The 17896-nt window shown below is 46.1% G+C and overlaps 1 protein-coding gene across 1 annotated transcript in view; it reads right to left on the reverse strand.

Moving 5' to 3' along the window:
• The window catches only part of LOC124008290 (tensin-like), a 336276-nt gene that overhangs the window by 19998 nt on the left and 298382 nt on the right, over positions 1–17896 (reverse strand). Inside the window, 4 exon segments of the mRNA XM_046319446.1 lie at positions 9280–9363; positions 13467–13583; positions 13823–13888; positions 15670–15799. Of these exon segments, the coding sequence (XP_046175402.1) occupies positions 9280–9363; positions 13467–13583; positions 13823–13888; positions 15670–15799 (397 nt within the window).

The following is a 17896-nucleotide window of genomic DNA, read 5'->3' on the forward strand; positions in this document are numbered from 1 at the left end:
ACATAATGACTCCCAGACTATGAGAAACAAGATTCTCTGGTCTGATGAAACCAAGACTGAACTCTTTGGCCTGAATGCCAAGCGTCACGTCTGGAGGAAACCTGGCACCATCCCTACGGTGAAGCATGGTGGTGGTGCTTCTACACCTGCATTGCTTGCTGATTGGGGTTTTAGGCTGGGTTTCTGTACAGCACTTTGAGATATCAGCTGATGTATGAAGGGCTATATAAATACATTTGATTTGATTTGATTTTTATTTGGTGGCAGCATCATGCTGTGGGGATGTTTTTCAGCGGCAGGGACTGGGAGAGTAGTCAGGATCAAGGCAAAGATGAACAGAGCAAAGTGCAGAGAGACTGGGGCAAAGGTTCACGTTCCAAAAGGACAACGACCCTAAGCACACAGCCAAGACAACGCAGGAGTGGCTTTGGGACAAGTCTCTGAATGCCCTTGAGTGGCCCAGCCAGAACCCGGACTTGAACCCAATCCAACATCTCTGCAGCGACGCTCCCCATCCAACCTGAAAGAGCTTCAGAGGATCTGCAGAGAGGAATGGGAGAAACTTCCCAAATACAAGTGTGCCAAGCTTGTAGCTTCCTACCTAAGAAGAGGCTGTAATCACTGCCCAAGGTGCTTCAACAAAGTAATAAGTAAAGGGTCTGAATGCTTATGTAAATGTAATTTTTCAGGTTTGCAAACATTTCTAAAAACCTGTTTTGCTTTGTCATTATGGGATATTGTGTGTAGATTGATGAGGGGAAAACACCATTTAATCAATTTCAGAATAAGTCTGTAATATAACAAAATGTTGAAAAAGTCAAGTGGTTTGAGTACTTACCGAATACACTCTATACACACACACTTAAGGGTGGGAAAATACTACAGCCCATTTAAAGAGAAATCCCCTGCTGGGTGGCTACTGATTGTGCTAAGCTAGCTAGCAGCACCGTGGCAGAACCTCCATGGTGTGACTGGATGAAGACAAGACCAACAGTGTTGTGGATCTGGTAAGGAGTTAACCTAATATCCCCTCAGATGATCAAGTGGAACAAAAACACTGGCTAAAAAAGATATATAGATATGGACACTGAGAAAGAAAGACACACATTAGAGAATGAGAACATACACTCTCACACACACCACCCAAACGTGTTCCTCAGAAAAGTTCCTGTTCCTCTGAGTGTGTGATAGGAATGTGGTGTAGAAGTCTTCCTTGCGGTGTGCTCTGGGTCTGACCGTATGGGATACACGTTACTCTCATAAATTCCCAACCCACAACCCCACAGCTCACTACACGCATAGAGAAACACACACGAAAGCCCCTCTCTCCTCACACATACTCTCTCACATACACAGCACTGTTTAAGGGAAATAGTTGACCTGTGCCGCGGGTCTTTCGGGTCTTACTGATGAGAGGGAGAGGAAACGGGACAACACGGGGTTAGCGGGTGGCAAACAGGAACAAACCGGGGCCTGTAAAACCAGGAAGGAAGGCATGCTGCTAGAGAGAGGGGCATGATGGGATGAAAACAGCAGGTCCTGGAGGCTAGTTAAATACATAAACAAACAATACTAAAACCGCACAGTCAGTCACACATCTAAAACAGCCACAGAGAGAGAGAGGGAGGGAGGGAGGGAGGGAGGGAGGGAGGGAGGGAGGGAGGGAGGGAGGGAGGGAGGGAGGGAGGGAGGGAGGGAGGTAACAGCACTTTGAGATATCAGCTGATGTACGAAGGGCTATATAAATACATTTGATTTGATTTGATTTGAGAAAGAGAAACCCACACAGAGAAAGCTCTACAAAGAGAGAGAGGAGGACAGAAATAGATGAAAAGTGAAAGAATAATGAGAAAAATCTGCAGCCGGTCTAGAAGCACAGTATAAAACTAAGGGTCTGTCTGTAGTTGCCCCCTGCACACAGTCTCTCCCATAAACAGTTCAAATTAGTATTTGGTGACAATAAGCTGATCCTGGATCTGTGCCTGTTGGGCAATGTTGGGGGCTGGCCAGGTGTGAATCACCCTGACCAGCAACAGCCCCTAGCTGTCATCTCAGCCACACACCACACAGACAACACGTCCCCGTTAGATGATGTCATGGCCTGACTCTGCCAGACAGCCTAAAGGGCGTCTCTCTATGGGACATGACACCCACCTCAACAGGGACGGGCTTTGATATCGCTGTGCCAACCAGCAGTCTGAATTCCAGAGCCTCATGAAGATGGTTAAATGACAAACACTAGGGCTAGTCGGTCTGTCTGTCTGTCTGTCATAGAGACGTGTCTTACTGTCTGTCTGTCTGTCTGTCTGTCTGTCTGTCTGTCTGTCTGTCTGTCTGTCTGTCTGTCTGTCTGTCTGTCTGTCTGTCTGTCTGTCTGTCTGTCTGTCTGTCTGTCTGTCTGTCTGTCTGTCTGTCTGTCTGTCTGTCTGTCTGTCTGTCTGTCTGTCTGTCTGTCTGTCTGTCTGTCTGTCTGTCTGTCTGTCTGTCTGTCTGTCTGTCTGTCATAGAGACGTGTCTTACTGTCTGTCTGTCTGTCTGTCAGTCAGTCAGTTAGTCCAAGAGGTGTTGTGACAGCCGTATCAGTATGTGTGGTAAAGATAACTGTCATGGAGATGTCTGTCAACTTGTCTGCCTGTCAGCCTGTCTGTCTGTCTGCCAACCCATCTGTATTTGGTAGTAATAGCATGGAAGTCATATCAGTAACTGAACTAAAGATTACATATCATGATGTCTGCCTATCTCTCTGTCTGGGAGTTGACGACTGTCTGCAAGGATCACTGGAAGATCCAGACTCTGGCATACCCCTAAAATAATACCTATACGCCATCGCTGTAAATGGTATAGAGAGTCAGAGAGAGACTGTGAGAGCTGAGGTAGCAAGGAGCCAGAGAGAGACAGTGAGAGCAGATGTAGGAGGGAGACAGTAAGAGACAGTGAGAGCTGAGGTAGCAAGGAGCCAGAGAGAGACAGTGAGAGCTGAGGTAGCAAGGAGCCAGAGAGAGACAGTGAGAGCTGAGGTAGCAAGGAGCCAGAGAGAGACAGTGAGAGCAGATGTAGGAGGGAGACAGTGAGAGCTGATGTAGCAAGGAGCCAGAGAGAGACTGTGAGAGCTGAGGTTGCAAGGAGCCAGAGAGAGACTGTGAGAGCTGAGGTAGCAAGGAGCCAGAGAGGGACTGTGAGAGCTGAGGTAGCAAGGAGCCAGAGAGAGACAGTGAGAGCTGAGGTAGCAAGGAGCCAGAGAGAGAGACAGTGAGAGCAGATGTAGGAGGGAGACAGTGAGAGACAGTGAGAGCTGAGGTAGCAAGGAGCCAGAGAGAGACCGTGAGAGCTGAGGTAGCAAGGAGCCAGAGAGAGACAGTGAGAGCTGAGGTAGCAAGGAGCCAGAGAGAGACTGTGAGAGCTGAGGTAGCAAGGAGTCCGAGAGAGACTGTGAGAGCTGAGGTAGCAAGGAGCCAGAGAGAGACAGTGAGAGCGGAGCTAGCAAGGAGCCAGAGAGAGACAGTGAGAGCTGAGGTAGCAAGGAGCCAGAGAGAGACAGTGAGAGGAGATGTAGGAGGGAGACAGTGAGAGACAGTGAGAGCAGATGTAGGAGGGAGACAGTGAGAGACAGTGAGAGCAGATGTAGGAGGGAGACAGTGAAAGACAGTGAGAGCAGATGTAGGAGGGAGACAGTGAGAGCAGATGTAGGAGGGAGACAGTGAGAGACAGTGAGAGCAGATGTAGGAGGGAGACAGTGAAAGACAGTGAGAGCAGATGTAGGAGGGAGACAGTGAAAGACAGTGAGAGCTAAGGTAGCAAGGAGCCAGAGAGAGACAGTGAGAGCAGATGTAGGAGGGAGACAGTGAGAGACAGTGAGAGATGAGGTAGCAAGGAGCCAGAGAGAGACAGTGAGAGCTGAGGTAGCAAGGAGCCAGAGAGAGACAGTGAGAGCAGATGTAGGAGGGAGACAGTGAAAGACAGGGGATAGTTGAGGTATGATGGGATGATGACACTGAGGGACAGAGAGATAACTGAGTCAGACATGAGGTAGCTGAGGTATGGAGGGACAGTGAGAGACAGGAGATAACTAAAGGCAGATAAGAGGTGGGTGAGGTATGGGGGGAAATGGAGGGACAGAGAGATAGCTGAGTCAGATATGTGGTAGCTGAGGTATCTAGGGGGCTCCGAGGAGCTTAGGGGTGGGCTGTAAACCTGCTGCTATGTCTCATGGTGCTGTCACTGCCAGCTCTAACTACACTAGTCCTTCTGTCACTCCTATGAGGGGTACTAGGCCCCTTATTAAACCAGAACAAACTCTCCACTCTATCCAAGGAAGTAACTGTTTCCAAACGGCCATAGAAACACCTCAGTGACGATACAACATGACGTATTGTGCCAAGCCAGTCCAAGTCCCTCATTCAGCGTCTCAACTCATAACTCACAAGTTAAATTGGTCTTAAAAGAAGTTAGAGCAGGCAGCTTAATAGTTGTGGTGTGCCATAATTGCGGCACATTTATAAAATGTTCCACACGCAAATTACTCCCTCAATGATTCAAAGGGTACTGTAAACAACCATGTTGACATAGAAACAAAATAAAGGACATGCAGAGAGGGCCTTGCATCTGCTGCAACTGAGAAAACACTCCAAAATCATGCTCTGACAGACCCTCTCATTCAATCATCCAAAGTCAAAAAATAAGTTTGAGAATTTACTACCAACTTACAGTATACTACAACCCAAGCAAACATTAAACTCAAACTTCCATAACTAGGAACAAAAGGTGATGTAAAACATAGGTATTCCCAACCTCTACACTACCACTACACAATAAAGAACAATTTAACTGAATTGAACAAAACTTTGTTAAAAACCACATCAGAAACATATGACACCTAGCAATTATGTCATTAGCCCTATCAACACCTGAGCCCTCACAGTCAACCCTTAGACCTGACTACTGTACTGTACTCACCAGCTGCTGTAATACCGCTCAGCCTATATCCTTCCCTTCATTTGGTCCTTTCTTTTACTCTCTGCTTCCCTCGTTCTCTCGTTCCAACTCCGGTGACAGTTAGCTAACAAAAAGGTCCTGGCCAGGCTGTTCCACTCACTGTGTCCCCGTGTCCCCCACTCTCTCTCTCTCTCTCTCCCTCCCTCACCCTCTCTCTCTGTTACCACCCAGCTATTCGAGACATGCCCGGGGCCGTGCCACATCCAAATATGGGAGGAGGACCATAAACAAGGCCCACACCACAGCCTGCTGCTGTCTCCAGCCACAGTGAACACTCAGCAACACACACACACACACGCACACACACACACACACACACACACACACACACACACACACACACACACACACACACACACACACACACACACACACACACACACACACACACACACACACACACACACACACACACACACACACACACACACACACACACACACACACACACGACATTCAGAGACTTGTTCCAAAGCCACTCTTGCGTTGTCTTGGCTGTGTGCTTAGGGTTGTTGTCCTGTTGGAAGGTGAACCTTCACCCCAGTCTGAGATCCTGAACACTCTGGAGCAGGTTTTTGTCAAGGATCTCTCTCTGTACTTTGCTCTGTTCATCTTTCCCTCGATCCTGGCTAGTCTCTCAGTCCCTGCCTCTGAAAAACATCCCCACAGCATGATGCTGCCACCACCATGCTTCACCGTAGAGATGGAGCCAGGTTTCCTCCAAACGTGAAGCTTGACATTCAGGACAAAGAGTTCAATCTTGGTTTCATCAGACCAGAGGATCTTGTTTCTCATGGTCTGGAAGTCTTTATGTCCCTTTTGGCAAACTCCAAGTGGGCTGTCTTTTACTGATGAGTGGCTTCCGTCTGGCCACTCTACCATAAAGGCCTGATTGGTGGAATGCTGCAGAGATGGTTGTCCTTCTGAAAGGTTCTCCCATCTCTATAGAGGAACTCTGAAGCTCTGTCAGAGTGACCATCGGTTTCTTGGTCACCTCCCTAACCAAGGCCCTTCTCCCCGATTGCTCAGTTTGTTGCTAGCTCTATGAAGAGTTTTGGTGGTTCCAAACTTCTTCCATTTAAGAATGATGGAGGCCACTGTGTTCTAGGGGACCTTCAGTGTTGCAGAAATGTTTTGGTACCCTTCCCCAGATCTGTGCCTCAACACAATCCTGTCTCTGAGCTCTACAGACAATTCCTTTGACCTCATGGCTTGATTTTTCCTCTGACATGCACTGTCAACTGTGGGACCTTATATAGACAGGTGTGTGCCTTTCCAAATCATGTCCAATTAATTGAATTTACCACAGGTGGACTCCAATGAAGTTGTAGAAACATCTCAAGGATGATCAATAGGAAAAGGATGCACCTAAACTAAATTTCGAGTTTCATAGCAAAGGGTCTGGATATGTATGTAAATAAGGTATTTCTTTTATAAAAATGTTATACATTTGCAAAAATGTATAAAAACCTGTTTTCTCATTGTGTGTGAATGGGGTATTGTGTGTAGATTGCTAAGGATTTTTATTTATTTAATCCATTTTAGAATAAGGCTGTAACGTAACAAAATGTGGAAAAGTCAAGCGGTCTGAATACTTTCCGAAGGCACTGTATGTAATAGAAAGGCCACTTGATTATTTGTAGTGGTAGTTTAGACCTGAAACAGACACTTACGTTTGCCTAACACTACCTTCTCAGACTGTTAGTTAACATTAACGAATGGTCGCGGCTAGCACAAAACAAATGGAATGCTAATGTTCGAGAGCTATTTCCCTTGTTGGACCCCAGGTCAACAGCTGAGTACAGGGAAATTAGTGAAGTCCTATTAGTGAAGGAATATTAGTGAAACAGACACACACACACACACGCACGCACGCACGCACACACACACACACACACACACGCTTGAATGCAGGCACACACTCTAATTTCTACAGATTCACTCAAAGTGGATGCACACAAGTGCAAATAACTCACAACTAGTAACAATCCGACAATGCCCTTCACACATCTCAGCAGCACCCAGGCTAAAAGTAATATATAATATATGCCATTTAGCAGACGCTTTTATCCAAAGCGACTTACAGTCATGTGTGCATACATTCTACGTATGGGTGGTCCCGGGGATCAAACCCACTACCCTGGCGTTACAAGCACCATGCTCTACCAACTGAGCTACACAGGATCATGAACACTTAGTGATGTATTATTCTACCAATAACCTTATTATTCATACAGACCTTTTAAACAGGCTTATCTTTCATATACTCCTTTCATCTGATTTCTACAAAGGTCATTGCAATATGTAAACCAAGACCTTACCAGGAGCTAGCCGTGACTCTGACACATACAGTTGAAGTCGGAAGTTTACATACACCTTAGCCAAATACATTTAAACTTAGTTTTTCACAATTCCTGACATTTAATCCTAGTAAAAATGCCCTGTCTTAGGTCAGTTAGGATCACCACCTTATTTTAAGAATGTGAAGTGTCCGAATAATAGTAGAGAGAATGATTTATTTCAGATTTGATTTCTTTCATCACATTTGCAGTGGGTCAGAAGTTTTCATACACTCAATTAGTATTTTGTAGCATTGCCTTTATATGATTTAACTTGGGTCAAATGATTCGGGTAGCCTTCCACAAGCTTCCTACAATAAGTTGGATGAATTTTGGCCCATTCCTCCTGACAGAGCTGGTGTAACGGAGTCAGGTTTGTAGGCCTCCTTGCTCGCACACACTTTTTCAGTTCTGCCCACACATTTTCTATGGGATTGAGGTCAGGGCTTTGTGATGGCCACTCCAATACCTTGACTTTGTTGTCCTTAAGCCGTTTGCTTGGGGTCATTGTCCATTTGGAAGACCCATTTGCGACGAAGCTTTAACTTCCTGACTGATGTCTTGAGATGTTGCTTCAATGTATCCACATAATTTTCCTTCCTCATGAAGCCATTTTTTGTGACGTGCACCAGTCCCTCCTGCAACAAAGCACACCCACAACATGATGCTGCCACCCCCGTGCTTCACAGTCGGGATGGTGTTCTTCGGCTTGGAAGCCTCCCCCTTTTCCCTACAACGGTCATTATGGCCAAACAGTTCTATTTTTGTTTCATCAGACAAGAGGACAAGAGGACATTTCTCCAAAAAGTACGATCTTTGTCCCCATGTGCAATTGCAAACAGTCGTTTGGCTTTTTTATGGTGGTTTTGGAGCAGTAGCTTCTTCCTTGCTGAGAGACCTTTCAGGTTATGTCGATTTACTGTTGATATAGATACTTTTGTACCTGTTTCCTCCAGCATCTTCACAAGGTCCTTTGCTGTTGTTCTGGGATTGATTTGGACTCTAGGAGACAGAACGTGTCTCCTTCCTGAGCGGTATGACGGCTGTGCGGTACCATGGTGTTAATACTTGAGTACTATTGTTTGTACAGATAAACGTGGTATCTTCAGGCGTTTGGAAATGGCTCCCAATGACGAACCAGACTTGTGGAGGTCTACAATGTCTTTTCCGAGGTCTTGGCTGATTTCTTTTGATTTTCCCATGATGTCAAGCAAAAAGGCACTGAGTTTGAAGGTTTGAAGAAATACATCCACAGGTACACCTCCAATTGACTCAAATGATGTTAATTAGCCTATCAGAAGCTTCCAAAGCCATGACATACTTTTCTGGAATTTTCCAAGCTGTTTAAAGGCACAATCAACATAGTGTATGTAAACTTCTGACCCACTGGAATTGTGATACAGTACATTTTAAGTTAAATAATCTGTCTGTAAACAATTGTTGGAAAAATTACTTGTGTCATGCACAAAGTAGATGTCCTAACCGACTTGCCAAAACTATAGATAGTTAACAAGATATTTGTGGAGTGGTTGAAAAACTAGTTTTAATGACTCCAACCTAAGTGTATGTAAACTTCCGACTTCAACTGTATATACATCAACGCTCCAGGGTGGAACAGCCATTTAGGACTAGGACTAGCTACCACACGGACAAATAACACCGCCCTAATGCTTTTAATGACATGTGACGAGTGACCAGAGTCCACTGGAGCACACAGCATCACGACAGTTATGGGAAAACCCTCCATTTGTCCAGAACCTAATGAAAGCTAGGCTACACAGCGTAGCTTGTCCATCTGCGTGTTAGCCATTAGTCTAGTGCCTAAAAACTGGTCCCTCATCGACATTCACCTGACCTGTTGACCGCAACACAGTGATCAAAAGAGGAGGAAGAGAGAGAGGGAGGGAAAGAGAGAGGGAGGGGAGAGGGCGGTGTTTTCAGAACAGACCCCTTGGTGAAGAAACGTTGAGGTGGGCCAACAAGCAGCTAGCGACCGGTCTTGAACCCTCACTCCAGAACCCAAGCTGAAGCCCTTGAGAGAGGGAGGGAAAGAGAGGAAGGGAAAGAGAGAGAGGAATGGTATTTTCAGAGTAGACCCCTTGGCGGAGAAACATTGAGGTGTGTAGCAAAGCAGCTAGCAAACGAACGAAACCTAGCTCAAAACCCAAGCCCAGCCTTGGAACACAGACATCTTCCTTTCATAGAGGTTCACTTTCAGCCGAAGACAAATTGAATGGTGGGCACACAATGTTCTAGCACCATGTACTGAATCCACATTTTTCAGATCCAATCCAACTGCTAAGGAAGCAAAGCCTGCAATTAGCTAAACGAGGGGACTGGCAGAATGCTTTCTGCTGAGCCAACCAGAACCAAACATCTAGTCCATTCAATTAGGATCAAACTGCCAACACCAGCATTTCCCAATGACCTTCTTTACATAGCAATTACCACAAGACCTCTCCAGAGAGTTGAATATGATATAATACAGTGGTTGCTATTCAAGACATAGGGCATGTTGGAGCGTATTACCGCTGCACCAAAATGGCTGCCGAGGGCCTAGCTTGACATGATGGCTACTTCATGGCCTGTGCTCTGGTGCAACTGCCTCCTCTCTCTCTCCACTTGGGGCATATGGATGGCATAAGATAGGGTGCCCACTGCCCTCACTGTATTCATTGTCTTGTCCCGTCCACAATACTAATCAAAAGGGACCATGATGAATGATGTCAGCCCCGGTGAGGGCTATGGAATGGGGCGGTGGGACTGCAGAAGCAGAGGGGTAAGGTGGAGGAGGTGGAGGAGGAAGGGGAGTAGAGGTGAGAGGAGGTGAGCAGGAGTTTGGTGTGGGGTCCCGTCATCTCCTGACCCCCAGCCCTAGCCCCTTGCACACCCACACTGTGAGCTGGGTGGGGGGTGGTGGTGGGAGTGCAGGGGTTCCGGTTACCAGCAGAGCGACTGACTACCACCTATTTCTGCAGCAGCTATTTAAAGGAGTGAATGACAGGTGTGTGTGTGGGGGGGGGGGGCATGGGGTCTGCTCCTGCAGCTAAGACGGGGGGAGAAGAAAGGGGGAGATAGGGGGAAATGATGAGAACAAGAGGAGGCAAGAGGGGTAGGGCAAGGTAGTCACTAGATTGGCCATGCTTAAACAGACGAAAGTGAATATGAATATGTGAAAGAATCAAAATGTCCGAACAGCTGAGGAAGATGTATGCTCTTACTTTTAGATGTGGAGAGAGGTGGTGCAGTGGAATGCCAGTGGAAGTACCAGTGGAAGTACCAGTGGAATGCCAGTGGAAGTACCAGTGGAAGTACCAGTAGAATGCCAGTGGAAGTACCAGTAGAATGCCAGTGGAAGTACCAGTGAAAGTACCAGTAGAATGCCAGTGGAAGTACCAGTGGAAGTACCAGTAGAATGCCAGTGGAAGTACCAGTGAAAGTACCAGTAGAATGCCAGTGGAAGTACCAGTGGAAGTACCAGTAGAATGCCAGTGGAAGTACCAGTACAATGTCAGTGGAAGTACCAGTGGAAGTACCAGTAGAATGCCAGTGGAAGTACCAGTGGAAGTACCAGTAGAATGCCAGTGGAAATACCAGTGGAAGTACCAGTGGAAGTACCAGTGGAAGTACCAGTAGAATGCCAGTGGAGGTACCAGTGGAAGTACCAGTAGAATGCCAGTGGAAGTACCAGTGGAAGAACCAGTGGAAGTACCAGTAGAATGCCAGTGGAAGTACCAGTAGAATGCCAGAGAAAGTACAAGTGGAAGTACCAGTGGAATGCCAGTGGAAGTACCAGTAGAATGCCAGTGGAAGTACCAGTGGAAGTACCAGTAGAATGCCAGTGGAAGTACCAGTAGAATGCCAGTGGAAGTACCAGTAGAATGCCAGTGGAAGTACCAGTGGAAGTACCAGTGGAAGTACCAGTAGAATGCCAGTGGAAGTAAGTACCAGTAGAATGCCAGTGGAAGTACCAGTAGAATGCCAGTGGAAGTACCAGTGGAAGTACCAGTGGAGGTACCAGTAGAATGTCAGTGGAAGTACCAGTAGAATGCCAGTGGAAGTACCAGTAGAATGCCAGTGGAAGTACCAGTGAAAGTACCAGTAGAATGCCAGTGGAAGTACCAGTGGAAGTACCAGTAGAATGCCAGTGGAAGTACCAGTAGAATGCCAGTGGAAGTACCAGTGGAAGTACCAGTAGAATGCCAGTGGAAGTACCAGTGGAAGTACCAGTAGAATGCCAGTGGAGGTACCAGTAGAATGCCAGTGGAAGTACCAGTAGAATGCCAGTGGAAGTACCAGTAGAATGCCAGTGGAAGTACCAGTAGAAGTACCAGTGGAATGCCAGTGGGAGTACCAGTGGAAGTACCAGTAGAATGCCAGTGGAAGTACCAGTAGAATGCCAGTGGAAGTACCAGTAGAATGCCAGTGGAAGTACCAGTAGAATGCCAGTGGAAGTACCAGTGGAAGTACCAGTAGAATGCCAGTGGAAGTACCAGTAGAATGCCAGTGGAAGTACCAGTAGAATGCCAGTGGAAGTACCAGTAGAATGCCAGTGGAAGTACCAGTGGAAGTACCAGTGGAAGTACCAGTAGAATGCCAGTGGAAGTACCAGTAGAAGTACCAGTGGAATGCCAGTGGGAGTACCAGTGGAAGTACCAGTAGAATGCCAGTGGAAGTACCAGTAGAATGCCAGTGGAAGTACCAGTAGAATGCCAGTGGAAGTACCAGTAGAATGCCAGTGGAAGTACCAGTGGAAGTACCAGTAGAATGCCAGTGGAAGTACCAGTAGAATGCCAGTGGAAGTACCAGTAGAATGCCAGTGGAAGTACCAGTAGAATGCCAGTGGAAGTACCAGTGGAAGTACCAGTGGAAGTACCAGTAGAATGCCAGTGGAAGTACCAGTAGAATGCCAGTGGAAGTACCAGTAGAATGCCAGTGGAAGTACCAGTAGAATGCCAGTGGAAGTACCAGTGGAAGTACCAGTGGAAGTACGAGTAGAATGCCAGTGGAAGTACCAGTAGAATGCCAGTGGAAGTACCAGTAGAATGCCAGTGGAAGTACCAGTAGAATGCCAGTGGAAGTACCAGTGGAAGTACCAGTGGAAGTACCAGTAGAATGCCAGTGGAAGTACCAGTAGAATGCCAGTGGAAGTACCAGTGGAAGTACCAGTGGAAGTGCCATGTTCCTAAATGCTGTGGCCTCTCATTATCACCATCATTTCCCAAACACCAGGGGCTCTATAGGAACACCTGCTGTCCAAGGAGAGGACTGTGTTCCCCACAACTAATCAAGGGTTGCATCACACAGTAACACCAGAAAGTCCCTAACTGTACAGTGTGATATGGCTCTAGATAGCTCTCATGGCTCTACCGCCGCAAGGAGGCATTCATTACATTTCATGAAAATGATATTGGCCAATTATCACACCGTTCTGCTGTTGAGGTATACTGCCAGCCAACTGGAGGTCAGCCAACAACCTTTGGTTTCTTCTAGACTGTGAGGAGGGGAGGGGGGGGGGGTTCTACTGATTTTACATGTCAACATCTGCCTGATGAGTCCGGCACTTGTACGTGTGTGTGTGTGTGTGTGTGTGTGTGTGTGTGTGTGTGTGTGTGTGTGTGTGTGTGTGTGTGTGTGTGTGTGTGTGTGTGTGTGTGTGTGTGTGTGTGTGTGTGTGTGTGTGTGTGTGTGTGTGTGTGTGTAAATTATTTTAAGAACAATACTTTAAAGTACTACTTTTTTTTACTATTTTACAAGGTGGCCTTCACTTTTCTATTAAGCACGGGAGGTTGGTGTCACCTTAATTGGGGAGGTCGGGCTCGTGATAATGGCTGGAGTGGCTTTAGTGGAATGGTATCAAATACATCAAACATTTGGTTTGTAGGTGTTTGATGCCATTCCATTTGCTCTGTTATGGCTAATATTATGAGCCATCCTCCCCTCAGCAGCCTCCAGTGCTATTAAGGTTTCTTTTACCCAAGTATGACAACTAGGAACTTTGTGTGTGTGTGTGTGTGTGTGTGTGTGTGTGTGTGTGTGTGTGTGTGTGTGTGTGTGTGTGTGTGTGTGTGTGTGTGTGTGTGTGTGTGTGTGTGTGTGTGTGTGTGTGTGTGTGTGCGTGGTTTTGGTGCTCACCATCTCCTGTATCCTCGCAGCCCCTGTTGAAGTTCTCGTAGGAGTCCCAGCGGATGAGGGGGTCTTGGGTATTGTAGTCCACCGACACTTGTGGGCCATTCTCAAGGTGGCCCATTCCTGAGAGACACAAAGCCAGCTGGGTAATGCAGTCTTTAACCCATTAATGTCAGAAATACAACATAACATGTACTTTCTGCGTAACCACATGCAGTTAACTATGCTGACAACACACAATCAATTAACACCAATCCATGCTGTGCTGCATTACCTTATGGTACTAACTATAGTTTGTGTATACATTATTACATGTAGCATGCATTGAAGCATTCAACTTGAAATACACTCATTACCTGTACCTTTGATTTTCTCAGGTCCGAAGGAGAAGACAAATTCCACTTTCCCATATTCTGGAAATCTCTCATCTGTGTAGTGACACACATTAAACGACAATCAATTTCACATTTTTACAGAGGCCAGGTAATACAGTAGAGGCGCGAACATGTGTACGCACTTCAACAAACACAGGTACACACGTACACACACACACATTAAACAACAATCAATTTACATTTTGGGAAAGGCCACACACGAACATGTGTAAGCCGTGCTACAAAGACACACACACACATTCACCCACACACACACACACACACACACACACACACACACACACACACACACACACACACACACACACACACACACACACACACACACACACACACACACACACACACACACACACACACACACACACACACACACACACACACACACACACACATACACACACACACACACACAGTCACCCACACATACACACACACACAGTCACCCACACATACACACACACACAGTCACCCACACATACACACACACACACACCCACACATACACACACACAGTCACCCACACATACACACACACAGTCACCCACACATACACACACACAGTCACCCACACATACACACACACAGTCACCCCCGCACACATACACACACACACAGTCACCCCCGCACACATACACACACACACAGTCACCCCCGCACACATACACACACACACAGTCACCCCCGCACACATACACACACACACAGTCACCCCCACACATACACACACACACAGTCACCCCCGCACACATACACACATACAGTCACCCACACATACACACACACACAGTCACCCCCGCACAGTCACCCCCGCACACATAACACACACACAGACACCCACACATACACACACACAGACACCCACACACACATACACACACACAGTCACCCACACATACATACACACACACACACAGTCACCCACACATACACACACACACAGTCACCCACACATACACACACACACACAGCCACCCACACATACACACACACAGTCACCCACACATACACACACACAGTCACCCACACATACACACACACAGTCACCCACGTACGCATACACACACAGTCACCTACGTACACATACACACACAGTCACCCACGTACACATACACACACAGTCACCCACGTACACATACACACACAGTCACCCACACATACAAACACTTTAAGCACTTTAAACAATGCCACCTAATATAATGTTTACATACCCTACATTACTCATCTCATATGTATATACTGTACTCTATATCATCTACTGCATATTGCTATCTTTATGTAATACATGTATCACTAGCCACTTTAAACTATGCCACTTTATGTTTACATTCCCTACATTACTCATCTCATATGTATATACTGTACTCGATACCATCTACTGTATCTTGCCTATGCCGTTCTGTACCATCACTCATTCATATATCTTTATGTACATATTCTTTATCCCTTTACACTTGTGTGTATAAGGTAGTAGTTTTGGAATTGTTAGTTAGATGACTCGTTGGTTATTACTGCATTGTCGGAACTAGAAGCACAAGCATTTCGCTACACTCGCATTAACATCTGCTAACCATGTGTATGTGACAAGTACAATTTGATTTGATTTGACCCACGCACACAAACACACACAACACACACACACACACACACACACACACACACACACACACACACACACACACACACACACACACACACACACACACACACACACACACACACACACACACACACACACACACACACACACACACACACACACACACACACACACACACAGTCACACACACACACACACACATACACACACACACCTTTAAAAGTCTGATCCAGTTCATTCTTCCCGAAGACCACTCCCAGGTCGTGGATGGCACAGGTGTGGAACTGCACTCTGAATATCACATCCCTAATGGGGCTCCGGAAACGCTTGTGGTAACACTTCAACTGGAGGAGGAGGAGGAGGAAGAGGAGGGGGAGGATGAAGAGGAAGAGGAAGATGGGGGAGGAGGAGGAGGAGGAGGAGGAGGAGGAGGAGGAGGAGGAGGAGGAGGAGGAGGAGGAGGAGGAGGAGGAGGAGGAGGAGGAGGAGGAGGAGAGAGTAAGCATATAACCGGACATCAAGACAAGGACTTTTGCTACAGTCAAACCAGACGAGGGAAACAGTCCAGATTGCCAAACTCATGGTCTATATCTCCAGGCCTAAACCCTGCTGGTCCTAGGGGACCATGGATCCCCACCAGAACAGAACATGGTCAGTACAATGGAGGCATGTTCTGATGGGGAGGCACGTCTGGTTTGGTGTGGTGGAACAAGGACACATTCTTCCCTAATAGAACTCTAGTGAACAAGAGAGAGAGAGAGAGAGAGAGAGAGAGAGAGAGAGAGAGAGAGAGAGAGAGAGAGAGAGAGAGAGAGAGAGAGAGAGAGAGAGAGAGAGAGAGAGAGAGAGAGAGAGAGAGAGAGAGAGAGAGAGAGAGAGAGAGAATTTCCAGGAACAAATGTTTCACTATAATAGTGAAGGTGTAAACTTGGCAGTAGAAAACTTAAACAGTATATTTGACTGCCCAGCTTCCCTATCAAATAAAAAAATGTCAAGCTGACAACCAAAGAAAATTAACAACAATGACAAATGATTTGATGAAGAAGGCAAAAACCTAAGAAAGAAATTGAGAAACCTGTCCAACCAAAAACATGGAGACCCAGAAAACCTGAGTCTACGCTCACTAAAACAATACCCCGAGGCCCTAGTGCCTCTGGATTTGAACCAGGGTGTCTGTAGTGATGTATCAAACACTGAGATGCAGTGCCTTAGACCGCTGTGCCACCCAGAAATTGAGAAACCCGTCCAACCAAAAACACGGAGACCCAGAAAACCTGAGTCTACGCCTTCACTATGGTGAATCACTAAAACAATACAGAAATACATTACGGAAAAAGAAGGAAAGGCATGTCAGAAATCAGCTCAATGTAATTGAAGAATCCATAGAATCGAACCACTTCTGGGAAAATGAGAAAACTCTAAACAAACAACAATCACAAAGGGTTATCTATCCAAAACTGAGATACATGGATAAACCACTTCGCCAATCTGTTTGGCTCTATAACAAAGAACAAACAACAAAAGCATCTACACTACCGTTCAAAAGTTTGGGGTCACTTAGAAATGTCCTAGTTTTTTGAAAGAAAAGCACATTTTTAGTCCATTAAAATAACACCACATTTATCAGAAATACAGTGTAGACATTATTAATGTTGTAAATGACTATTGTAGCTGCAAACAGCTGATTTGTTATGGAATATCTTCATAGACCTACAGAGGCCCATTATCAGCAACCATCACTCCTGTGTTCTAATGGCATGTTGTGTTATAATTGTATAAGTCTAATTGATCATTAGAAAACCCTTTTGCAATTATGTTAGCACAGCTGAAAACGGTTGTTCTGATTAAAGAAGCAATAAAACTGGCCTTCTTTAGACTAGTTGAGTATCTGGAGCATCAGCATTTGTGGGTTCAATTACAGGCTCAAAATGGCCAGAAACAAAGAACTTTCTTCTGAAACTCGTCAGTCTATTCTTGTTTTTGGAAATGAAGGCTATTCCATGCGAGAAATTGCCAAGAAACTGAAGATCTCGTACAAAGCTGTGTACTATTTCCTTCACAGAACAGTGCAAAATGGCTCTAACCAGAATAGAGGGAGTGGGAGGCCCCGGTGCACAACTGAGCAAGCGGACAAGTACATTAGAGTGTCTAGTTTGAGAAACAGATGCCTCACAAATCCTCAACTAGCAGCTTCATTAAATAGTACCCGCAAAACACCAGTCTCAATGTCAACAGAGAAGAGGTGACTCCGGGATGCTGGCCTTCTAGGCATATTCTCGGTGAACAACGTAAAACACCAAATAATGCATGCACAGCAGAATCTTTGTATTTATTTAACTAGGCTATTCAGTTAAGAACAAATCTTACTTTCAATGACGGCCTACACTGGCCAAACCCGGATGACGCTGGACCAATTATGCTGCGCCCTATGGGACTCCCAA

Source organism: Oncorhynchus gorbuscha, linkage group LG21 (assembly GCF_021184085.1).
Source record: "Oncorhynchus gorbuscha isolate QuinsamMale2020 ecotype Even-year linkage group LG21, OgorEven_v1.0, whole genome shotgun sequence".
In the NCBI taxonomy this organism is placed as follows: Eukaryota; Metazoa; Chordata; class Actinopteri; order Salmoniformes; family Salmonidae; genus Oncorhynchus; species Oncorhynchus gorbuscha.